Here is a 12,687-nt window from a genome sequence, read left to right on the forward strand (position 1 = left end):
ATGAAGTATTGCCTACAATGGGTTTACCTGTGGCATGTCATCAGGAGACTGTCTTAAGTTAATTGATGTGTGAAGAAGCAGCAGCCCACTGTGGGCGGCTCCATTCCCTAGTCGGGGAGTCATCAGCTGTGTAAGAGTGGGAAAAGAGCTGAGCACAACCATGCAGTCAAAGACATAAGCATGCATAATTCACTCCCTCTGCTCTTGTGGGTGTGGCCAGCTGCTTCAAGCTCCAGCTACCGTGACTTCTCTGTTCACTCTGTTCACTTACAGTGGTGAACTGTAAGCCAAATGAACCCCTTACTCTCCAAAGTTGCAATTTCTCACAGCAGCAGAAATGAAACTAGCACAGTTTCACAAGCAGTGCGAGCTGTGATAAATTTCCTGTGATGTGTCTTCATCAAAGCTCTTCTCTTGAAACTTCCTTCCAAAGAGAGAATGTGACCTCATAACAGCACTTCTCTTGGATGCTATCCTGGTCCTCTTTCTTTTTTCTTTTTACATGTTTTTTATTTATTTATTTTACATGCCGACCACAATTTCCCCTCCCTCCATTCCTTCCGTTTCCTCCACCCAACTCCCATCAACCCTCTTCCCCATCTACTCTGGTCTTCATTCTTATCTTATTATTGTTTTCATTTCCTTGGTCCCTTCCAACCACACCTGGCTTCTTTGAACCACTACCAGCATCTCCCAAATTATCCGAGTTCAGAATCTCTGCTGAGCCATCCCTACTCACAGAAAAACCAGATATGAACAACTTCAACTTCCTGCCTTCTCGTTACTTTACATTTTGATTTTTCCTCCTTCCCTGTGGTTCCATGGGTTAGTCCTCCTCTGTGTGCCTGACTTCTCAACACCAACCTTCTGTCTTGCTTGTTCTAACACTGTTTGATGCCTTCTATGCAATGATTCCTACAAGATTTCCAACCTCCACTGAGTTCTTTCTTGTCCTATGTTGTCTGCCTTGACTCCTAACCTCTCACTCTGCTCAGACCCTTTCTAATTCTAAGACACTCTCTTGGTACCACCAGTGATCTCCATCATGGATCACTATCTTCATTTTTGATATTTTTTATTGCTTATTGTGAGTTTCACATAACGTACCCCAATCATATTCACTTCTCAATCTTCTCAAGTCCACCCCTTCCCTGTGACCTCCCCTAAAGAAAAGAAGAAGAAAAAAGAAAAGAATACAAAGTCCAATTTGTGCTGCCCTAAAGAAAACTGAGTGATTCCCCACCCCTACTCCTGCCAGAAACCATCAACTATGAAGAGCTATACTTCCGGATCCCTAGCACAGATTTCAAGAGTTCTCTTCAATGACTTCCTCTCTAGACAGTTTCTTTTCTTTTGCGGGGAGGGGTGGTTGTGGGGAGAAGAGGTTGTCATAGAAGCCATCTATGTCTCTCTTTCTCAACTGTGAGTCTGCAGTCATCAACACCACTGCAAAACGAAGCTTTCTTGCTCTTCACAGTCTGTGGCAGTGTGGATCATGGACTTCCATATAGTTTCTGGTGGCAGCACAGACCACAAACATCAATAGCACAGCCCTCAGATGCAGCATGAAACACAGACACTATCATGTTCCTCACTGGCAGAACAGGCCACAGACATTAACATGACCTCCAGAGGCAACATGGGTCAAGGACACCAACATGACTTCAGGTGACAACAGAGACCATGGACATCCACATGGTTTTCAGTGGTAACATGGACCATAGACATCAACATGGCCAATAGCAGGAGCACAAACAATATGGACATCCACATGGCCTTGGACAGCTGTAGGGACCACACACTCCATCATGCAGCCCATGCCCTTTAGTAGTAAAACAGGCCACAGGCATGTACAGGGACCCTGGCTGAAGCAAAAACATGGATACCAGCATAGCCCTTGGTGGCAGCAGTGACCACAGACATCAACATGGCCACAGGCAGCAGTACAGGCCACACATATCAACATGGTCCGAGGTGGCAACACGGACCACAGACATCAACATGGCCTCCAGGGGCATCACAGACCCTGGAGACCTTCAAGGAGTCCCAATCCAGAAAAAGAACCATTCTTCATCTCTGACACCGTCATTATTCAGAGCCTGGGAGACTGTGCAGCTGGGCGGGAGGTTGGGGGTTATTAACTAAGAGATGCACATTGTTCTCTCATAATTTCAAGTAATACAACCAAAAGAATGAACTTGTCTATTTGTTAAAACTATGAAGAACCCTGTCTAGGCTGAGGGATTATAAGGAAGGAAACTGTCATTAACTCCACGGAGGAGTAGGGTGCAGAGCTCTGAGTAGTAAAAGAGCAGATGGTAAATAAGAAACTAGATAGTATGGTGAGCATGGCTGAGAAGACATGATTCTGTATCATCACCTATGGTGAAATTTTATTTGTATTAAAATGTTATTTGTATGTTAATAAATAAAGTTGCCCGGGGGTCAGAGCTATTAGCAAGCCATAGGAAACCAGGGCAGTGGTAGCGTACGCTTGTAATTCCAGCACTTGGTAGGCAGAGCTGGGTAAGTCTCTGTGTGTTCAGGGATACAGCCATTATTGGATACACATGCTTTTAATCTTAATACCAATCATGGAAAACCTGGAGGCCTATACAGACAGGCTGTGAGGAGGCGGTCATGTGGTTGGGTTTACAACCAATGAGAAGGCAGGACAGGAACTCTATATAAAGACTTTAACACAGGGGTAGCTCTGGTTCGGAGAGGTAGGACCACCGCAGGAGGAAGGGTAAGGTTTTAGCTCTTAGCTCTGACCTCTTGGCTTTCTTCTTTGCATTGGTTCTGTGTTTCTTATTTAATAAGAAGGTTGGATACATCTACATTTGGCGCCCAACGTGACAAGAATTCATTAAAAACCGCTTGGCTTGGCTTGGCGGCAGGTCCGGTTTCCAGCCTGGGCGGCCCGGCTGCCTAGCTTGGGCCCAGGCCTGACTGACCCGCAGCTGGAGCTACTTGCAACTGCTTCAAACAACTCAGACCTGCCCTGCTGAACAGGGCCCCTGCCTGTAAAGCCAAGGCTTGACTTGGCTCAAGCGGCTACACTTTCTCTCTCTCTCTCTCTCTCTCTCTCTCTCTCTCTCTCTCTCTCTCTCGCTGGATTCACACCTCGAACACCAGGTGGCTGTGAAATTCCCTGGGATTCTACTGTTCTACCCAGACTTGGTAAGTCAATTAACATATCTATTTAAAAGAGAATTTTTTTCTACATTAAAAAAAAATGGGCTTTATGTGTACATTGGAAGAAAATTGGGCTTTGTTTGAAATTTTAGGCACTCTGACAATGGAACAACTATATGAAAAGATTAATATTGATCGAATTATTCAGTTTATTACTTTTCTTATCCTCATTTTACTATTTAAAAAGATCGTCAACTTAAGTGCCAGGATAACAGTCTTAGAAAAACTTGTTAAACCGGTAAAAATGAATTATAGAGAAATTCAAATTCAGACAGAAGAAATAAATAGTGAAGTTGTTTCAAAATTGGATCGTAAGGTTACAGAAAGAAAGCCAGTTTTCACACAATCACCCTTAATTTATCCAGTAGCCGTACAGCAGCTACCTGATGAAGAGAATGAACAAAATACTTGGGTTCCAGTTGAAATGTTAGACTTACAAAGATTTAAGGAGGCAATAGCATCTTATGGCATGCACTCCCCATATGTAAAGCAAATGTTAAACACCTGGTCAACTTGTAATAGGATTATACCAAAGGACTGGCGGGAATTGGCACAGGCTGTTCTTGAACCCGGACAAAATCTCCAGTGGAAAATGTGGTTCAGTAATGAGGCTAAAAATATAGAAAGACAATGGAGGGATAGCGGAATACAAGTCTGCCAGGATCAGCTTATTGGCGAAGGCCAATATGCTTCAGTACAAACACAATGTTCATATGATGTCCAAACCCTACTTCTATGTAAAATGGCAGCTTTGAATGCATGGGACAGAGTTGAAGAACCAGGAAAAAAAACTGAGTCATTTACAAAGGTTATACAGGGCCCCAAAGAATCTTTCACAGATTTCTTACAAAGATTGACTTCAGCAGTACAAAAAATGGTCCCGAATTCAGAGGCTAGTCAGATAATAATTGAATCTTTAGCCTTTGAGAATGCAAATGCAGCGTGCAAAAGAATAATTAGGCCGTTAAAGGCAAGATCTGCACCTTTGGAAGATTGGATTAGAGATACAGTTAATGTAGAGGCTTATGACCATGATGATATGTGGGTAGGAAAAGCAATTTCAAAAGGTTTGAGCAATGTTAGATGTTTTGGATGTGGAAAGCAAGGACATTTGAAAAGGGATTGTAAACAGGTCATTCCTAGAAATAATGTTTCTTCAAGGAACACTGGCAACAGAATGCCCCTTCCTTCTGGAGTATGCAGAAGGTGTGGTAAGGGAAAACACTGGACCAACGAATGTAGATCAACAAGGGACAGACAGGGTAACCCTCTGCCTCGAGCTTCGGGAAACTCCCAGAGGGGCCTCAGGCAGGCTCCCACAGTAAATCCAGTTCAAACCTTTCCTGCAGTTGTAGAGGAAACCCCTACTCAAAGCAACTAAATAACCAAATGTCTATTGGAATAAATCATGTTAGTCGAGATGATGAAACAGAGAAAATAGGAAATACAGGAAAAAACATAAAGAAAAATTTTTGGCAAACTTCTATTAATGAACAAAGACCAAAACTAACAATAAAAATAAATGGTGTTTTGTTGTCTGGTCTGGTAGACACAGGTGCTGACATTACCATAATTGCACCAGAATTTTGGCATCCAACTTGGCCTCTTCAGGAGGTAAACATTCAACTCTTAGGAATTGGGACATTATCTAGAGTGAAACGAAGTGTAAGATGGCTTGAATGTATAGGTCCAGAAGGACAGAAAGGAAAATTAAAACCATATATGGCTAACATAGCTATGAACCTGTGGGGTCGAGACTTGTTACAACAATGGAATACTCAGATTAATATCCCTCCAATCTCAGAAACAAATCATAAATTAGTACATGTTTCTGAGAGAAATATTAAAAGATATTATTCTAATGAGTGCTCACCAGCCATCCATGTCATACAAGAACAGGGCACAACAACTGATAATCTTCCAAAAACATTAACAGCTCTACCTTTAAAATGGTCAACAGACAAGCCTGTATGGGTTCAGCAATGGCCTTTAACAACAGAGAAACTCCAGGCTTTACAAGAGCTGGTGGAAGAACAGTTAAATGCTCATCATATTGAAGAATCAACCAGCCCTTGGAATTCTCCTGTATTTGTTATAAAAAAAAATCTGGTAAATGGAGAATGGTAACAGACCTTAGAGCAATTAACAAAGTAATTCAGCCAATGCGCTCTTTACAATCTGGAATTCCTTTACCTACTCTGTTACCAAAAGGCTGGCCTCTCATAGTTATTGATTTAAAAGACTGTTTCTTTTCAATACCCTTATAAGAAAAAGACAGAGAAAGATTTGCTTTCACAGTGCCTACTTATAATAATTCTCAACCGGTTAAAAGATTTCAATGGAGAGTTCTCCCACAGGGAATGTTGAATAGCCCAACTTTGTGCCAATATTTTGTAAAACAGCCATTAGAAGTGGTACGTAAAAAATTTCCTAAATCTATAATTTATCATTATATGGATGACATTTTATTAGCTGATTCAAATGCAGATACTTTAGAAAGAATGTTTGAAAAAGTAAAGAAAATTTTGCCTTGCTGGGGATTACAAATTGCTTTAGAAAAGGTACAAAGAGGAGATTCTATTAATTATTTAGGATATAAAATAGAACTTCAAAAAATTAGACCTCAAAAAGTGCAAATTAGGAGAGATCGACTACAGACTCTTAATGACTTTCAAAGATTATTTGGAGACATTTCTCATCTAAGAACTATTGTTGGGGTAAAAAATGATGAACTGAATAATTTGTTTAAAACCTTAGAATGTGATAAGGACTTAAATAGTCCAAGAGAATTATCACCTGAAGCTGAGAAAGAATTGGCCTTGGTAGAAAAGAAAGTACATGAAGGGCACATAGATCGTATTGATCCAAAGCTGGATTGCATTTTGGTTATTTTACCTTCTAGGCATTCCCCAACAGGAATATTAATGCAAAGGGAAGATATTATATTGGAATGGATATTTTTACCACATAAAAAATTAAAAACTTATGTGGAAAAAATCTCTGACTTGATTTGGAAAGGAAAATTGAGACTTCGTCAATTAGCAGGAATAGACCCAGCAGAAATTGTCGTACCTTTAACTAAGGAGGACATTGAAAAATTATGGATAGAAAATGAAGCTTGGCAAAAAGCTTGTAGTAATTTTTTGGGAGAAATTAACAGCAACTATCCCAAAATCAATAGAATTGATCTTATAAAGAGAGCTGATTGGATCTTGCCTCGAATTGTGAGGAAAAAACCCATATCTGGAGTTCGTACATTTTATACAGATGCCAACAAACAAGGAAAGGCAGGTTACAAATCAGAAAATTTAAGTAAAGTGGTTCAAAGTCCTTATAATTCAGTTCAAAAATCAGAATTGTAGGCTATTCTGTTGGTATTAATGGATTTTTCAGAACCTCTCAATATAGTAACTGACTCTCAGTATGCTGAAAGAGTAGTATTACATATTGAGACTGCAGAATTTATCCACGATGCTTCAGAATTAACTTCATTATTTATTCAATTACAAGATACAATCAGAAAAAGGAGTCATCCTTTATATATAACTCACATCCGATCCCATACTGGTCTTCCAGGCCCTCTAGCACAAGGCAATGATGAGATTGATAAATTATTGATAGGAAATGTGCTGGAGGCCTCAGAATTTCATAAAAAAACATCATGTAAATAGTAAAGGTTTAAAAAAGGATTTTTCCATAACCTGGCAACAAGCCAAAGAAATAATAAAGAAATGTCCTACTTGTTCCTTCTACAATCAAACACCATTACCAGCAGGATGTAACCCAAAGGGTACTCAGAGGAATGAAATCTGGCAGATGGACGTGTTTCACTTTGCAGAATTTGGAAAACTGAAATATGTACACCACACTATCGATACTTATTCAGGATTTCAATGGGCAACTGCTTTGAGTTCTGAAAAAGCTGATTCTGTAATCACTCATTTGCTAGAAGTTATGGCCATTATGGGTATACCTGCACAAATCAAAACTGATAATGCTCCATCATATGTCTCTGTTAAAATGAAACAGTTTTTTGCTTATTATAATATAAACCATGTTACAGGTGTACCACATAATCCTACAGGTCAAGCAGTTATAGAAAGATCAAACAGAACTCTAAAGGATATGCTAAATAAACAAAAAGGAGTAACAAAAACCCCCAGAAATAGACTACATAATGCTCTATTAACTTTGAATTTTCTCAATGCCAATGAGAAAGGAACAACAGCTGCAGAGAGACATTGGATAATAGAAAAAACTACAGAATTAAATCAACCTATATACTTTAAGGATGTGCTGACCTCAGAATGGAAACCAGGGTATGTGTTACGTTGGGGACGAGGTTTTGCTTTTATTTCTACAGGAGAAGATAAGCTGTGGGTACCATCAAAATTGATAAAGGTTCGATTTGAACAAGAGAGACCTCTTAATTAGAGGAGGTGATAGTTCATCAACTATCGTAAACATCCAATTTAAACTAACTTACACCAGTAACACATGCCTTTTCATTTAATCAGATAACTTGTCAAAAAGGAACATCCCCAAAAAACCTTGGGGAAAGGTTTTTGTTTTTGTCTTTTAGGAGAATGAAGGTTAAGGAATTTGAAGAACACTGGACAAATGAGACAACTGAAGAAAAGGAACAAATCATCTATCCTAAGAAACAGAGTGAAATGGCATATGGGTATGTTATCTAAAAAAATTTTATGTCTTCCTAAATGTTTGTTTCTGTTTTTCTTTAAAGATTTAACACTATTTAACTTCTAATAGTCCCAGTTCAATTAAAATTTAAAGCTGACTTTGGAGTTGGAGAATGGCTCTCTCCTTCTTTAAACTCAAGCATGTTGTTAAAAGGAAAATGCAAACTCCCTGTATCATGCCAGAAGAAAAGAGCCATCTTCTGCTATGGGACAGGAGAAAAGCCAAATTAATTAAGGGACTATTCTATTACAAATCTCAACTCTTTGATTCTATTCTGATTCTTTAAACTTTTCTTAAAGTATGAATTTTATATCAAAATTTACAAGATCAATATATATAGATATATATACATTTTAAACTTTGTTAAGATATAAATGGTCATATAGAGTACTAACTAATTCTAAAAAGTCGCATATATAGTCTTTGTGTTCGAGTCTCTTATCAGTTTTTTGCAGGAAATCACAGTTAGGCCTAACATCAACTGAAGTCTCCAGGAAGAAGATGGGGCCCCAAAACAACAACAATTCCACGTGGACAATAATAACATCACTAAGCTGACAAACATCATCTACAGATCAGCTTTGAACTACAAAGTGCTCAGAGCAATTTTGAGAGAGCTAGCTGAGATGATCCAGTCTCAAAGACTACTTGAATAAGGATTTGAGATAAACCCTGAATTTTGGCATTATACACAGACTGGATAACGAAGGATATATTTACCTTTCCTAGAATTTGACAATTAACCTAAAATTTTTCTTTCAGGATAAAGATACCTTCGCCCATACCCAGCAGGAAGCAATTTCAAGAATACGACGCCCACATTCCCAAAGAGGTGGTGTGGGGCGGTTGGTTTTTTTGGTCTTTTAATGGGTTTTGGGTCTGGGATAATTTTCATTGATTAGGGGGGTTGGTTACAAGTTGTTGTCAAGGGTTAGGAAAAAGGCTAAGCAAAGGAGATTAGATTTAAGGTTCTCATTAAAAAAAAAAAAGAAAAATGTAAATACTTTACATTGGATTGGATTGCTTTATATTGTATACAAATTATATATATTGAAATTGATATTGTTAGAAAATGTTATATATATTTTTCTAATTGTACCGTTCATCTAACAATGTAATGCAATTTTCTGATCCTTGAATGTTATTACCAACTATTAGGATATAAAGAAATGAAAGTTAGTAGTTAGATATTATAATAGAACTTGTAGTTATATTAGGTATGTTTTCAAGATTGAGTAGATATATTTTAGATAGACAGGTTATCTTCAAACCCTTCAGAGATCTACAGAATATGGCATTTAAAATGTTTTAATAACTTAGAAAATTTTTCTTTTTTGTTATGACTATGAGACATGTCAGCTCCTGGCAGTACCAATCTACTTCAGAGAAAATATGGGCATTGAAGAAACTGCATATGGAGTTAACTTTCATTGTGGCAAAAGTTAGCCACTGGACAACAAAGTATCCTCGAATCAACAGGACAAAATGGACAGACAGGACATAAAACAAAGGATTACTGATTCTTGCCAAAACAAGTGTGATTATGGCTTTATCAAAAGGCATCTTCAGAGGCCAGGACAATATGGCACCATCCCTGAAGTGGCCTTCGCAATTCGAAAAAGGTACAGTGCCCTTTTCTTCGAAGGCAGCTGAACAGGCAGTGGGCCGATGGCCTCTGATGTGCAATGGAACAGCAGCTGAAACAGTTATTCTTGAAGAGTAACTAAGCTCACGCCTCTCAATAGTAGACTGGCATTTGATGGAGGGATATGGAGAAGAATGGGATGCTGAGATGAAGCCATATATACACAGCCAAGAAGAATGAACAGCTGAATTAAAAAACCATCAACAATTTCCAGAATTTAAAATCCTGAATCATGACATGACACTAGTGGAATTCAGGTGTTTCTGGTACATGGACTACTCTCACTCAATGTGAGGTTGAACTGTTGACCTTGTGTACATCCTACTTCACAAATGAGTCTGTCAGATATGCTAAGCCTATAGGCTGAAGATGATGCCCCAGCACTTCGGAGAAACCTCAGGTGACTGTCCAGACAGCTGTCTGTTTCTGTCAACTCACAAATTTTTTGGAAGTTGCTTATGTGCACTTCCTGTTTTTATTTTTGTTAGCTAATATTATTTCCTTCTTGGGTCTCTGAGGGAGTTGAAGATTAGTTAGTTATAGTTGAAGGTTAGTTAGTTATAGTTGAAGATTAATTAGGATACATTTTGGACTTACCAAAATAGGATAGATAATGAAATTATTTTCTCTGAATTTGTCAAATACAAATGGACTAGACATTGTTTAGGTATTTATTACTTGTATATATTGTATATAGTTATTGTACTTTTGTATATAGTTTTTCTTATATTAGTTATAAGCTTTTTTTCCTTTTTATTAAAATAGAAAAGGGGAAATATGGTGATATTTTATTTGTATTAAAATGTTATTTGTATGTTAATAAATAATGTTGCCCGGGGGTCAGAGCTATTAGCAAGCCATAGGAAACCAGGGCAGTGGTAGCGTATGCTTGTAATTCCAGCACTTGGTAGGCAGAGCTGGGTAAGTCTCTGTGTGTTCAGGGATACAGCCATTATTGGATACACATGCTTTTAATCTTAATACCAATCATGGAAAACCTGGAGGCCTATACAGACAGGCTGTGAGGAGGTGGTCATGTGGTTGGGTTTACAACCAATGAGAAGGCAGGACAGGAACTCTATATAAAGACTTTAACACAGGGGTAGCTCTGGTTCGGAGAGGTAGGACCACCGCAGGAGGAAGGGTAAGGTTTTAGCTCTTAGCTCTGACCTCTTGGCTTTCTTCTTTGCATTGGTTCTGTGTTTTTTATTTAATAAGAAGGTTGGATACATCTACAATCACCTTCATGGAGAAGCAGGATGCAGAGCTCCAAGTGGTAAAAGAGAGCAGATGGCAAACAAGAAATCACTTGGTGAACATGGCTGAGAAGACATGAATTTTTTTTACTTTTTTTATTTTTTTTTTCATTTTTCTTTATTAAGAAATTTTCTACTCACTCTACATACCACCCACAGATCCCACCTCCTCCCTCCTCCCACCCCTCAGTCCTCCTTCCCAAGCCATGATTAAAACCATGTTTGGTAAAGCTTAAACTGCAAGAATGTTTATTAGAATGCAACAAGAGAAAACACTACAGAGCTAGGCTAATGGCTCAGGCCCTTGTCCATGAAACCTGGCCCAAAGATTTCACTTGGACCCCAGGCCAACTACCAAAAGCTGTCTTTTGATCACAACAATTTTATGCAAATTCACACACACACACACACACACACACACACACACACACACACAAATACAGAGAGGGGGAGGAGTAAAAAGTGTAAAACTATATTTTAAAATCCTACAGATACAAAATGGCCAACGTTGGAGTCATACTAACATATAGACGAATAGACGAAAAAATGAGAAGCTAAAAGCAGAAAAATAGAAAAAACAATTGAATTTATGGAAGACGTTCCAGGAAATAATGGTGAATCTCCAATGCTTTAAAGATAGTGTGGCAGCATCAGAGGGTGTGCAGATCACAGGGATTTCCAGCAGTGAGAAGCAACTTGATGAAGCAGTTTGTCTGGAACTACCATTTAATTCCCTCACTGAATAATCTTATGACCTCTGCTCATGGTCCTGGAAACCGCAATGCATCCAAATCAATAACTGATTTCTGCCCTCCCAGAAAGCTTGATTTTTCAAACTTACTATGGCAGTTTGAAAGAAAATGGCTCCCAAAGGGAGTGGCACTATTAGAAGCTGTGGCCTCGTTGGAGTAAGTTTGGGGTTGTTAGAGGAGGCATGTTACTGTGGAGGTGGGCTTTAAGGTCTCGTGTGTTCTCAAGTCATGCCCACTGAGACAGTCTACTTATTGTTGTCTGCACACCAGCATGTGGAGCTCTTTCTCCAACATCATGCTTGTCCGCACAGCACCATACTCCCCACCATGATGATAACAGACTAAGCCTCTGAAAATGTAAACCACCCCAATTAAATGTTTTTCTTTTATGAGAGTTGCCATGGTCATGGTGTCTCATCACAGCAATAGAAATCCTAACTAAGACACTTACCAATGTATAAAGGGGAGTTTTCAGATTTAGCAAAATCTTCTATGTAGGAAATACCCAAGGGCATAATGGGAGTTTCACCAATTCCACGTATAACATTTCCCACTACTGCATATATCCACATTAATGATTTAATTTCTTTCACACACTCTGCATTAAAACAAGAGAAAATAGCATGAATATTTTGACAGTCAAGTGTTACTGACAATTAAATCAAAAGTTTCTGTAAGCCTTTCTCAAGTCACAAGCCCATGATGACCACCGAATGACTTAGGTAACTATGCTGGCTGTGAAACAAGGGGTCACCCCTACTGCGTATTTGAAAAAATATTTAGCAATTGAGTAAAAGTGCTGTGCTGGAGCCAATTCCCACTTGGGTGGGAGAGATGACTCTAAAGATAGACACCCCTTTCCAAGTTAGTATTCAGTGACAACACATTGCTTGTGAGAATTTACACAAGCAAAATAGGAAAACAGTAAAAACGAGGACTTTCCCTTACTTCCAGGGACCCAGTTAGTTAATATGTGCACTACCTCACTCCTCCACAACTTTGAGGAAGGAAAAAGGAGCACACATGTACATATATTTCTGACAATTCATGCTGTATTGACACAACACAGAGAACATTAATGCAAGTTTGAATACCGCCAGCCTCAATTACTTTATAGAAACTAAATAATTAGCTG

The 12,687-nt window shown here is 38.8% G+C and overlaps 1 protein-coding gene across 7 annotated transcripts in view; it reads right to left on the reverse strand.

The window, feature by feature from the left end:
- LOC128098586 (solute carrier organic anion transporter family member 1A5) overlaps positions 1–12,687 on the reverse strand; it is a 90,369-nt gene that overhangs the window by 21,024 nt on the left and 56,658 nt on the right. For 6 of the 7 annotated variants that reach the window (XM_052719878.1, XM_052719877.1, XM_052719875.1 and 3 more), the window contains one exon: positions 12,004–12,150. The exons of the other annotated variant lie outside the window; for it this stretch is intronic. In XM_052719878.1, coding sequence (XP_052575838.1) covers positions 12,004–12,150 — 147 coding nt within the window. The remainder of the gene's footprint in view (positions 1–12,003; positions 12,151–12,687) is intronic. 7 annotated transcript variants of the gene reach the window in all.

This window comes from Peromyscus californicus, unplaced genomic scaffold, assembly GCF_007827085.1.
Source record: "Peromyscus californicus insignis strain IS unplaced genomic scaffold, ASM782708v3 Scaffold_6__1_contigs__length_162567912, whole genome shotgun sequence".
Classification (NCBI taxonomy): Eukaryota; Metazoa; Chordata; class Mammalia; order Rodentia; family Cricetidae; genus Peromyscus; species Peromyscus californicus.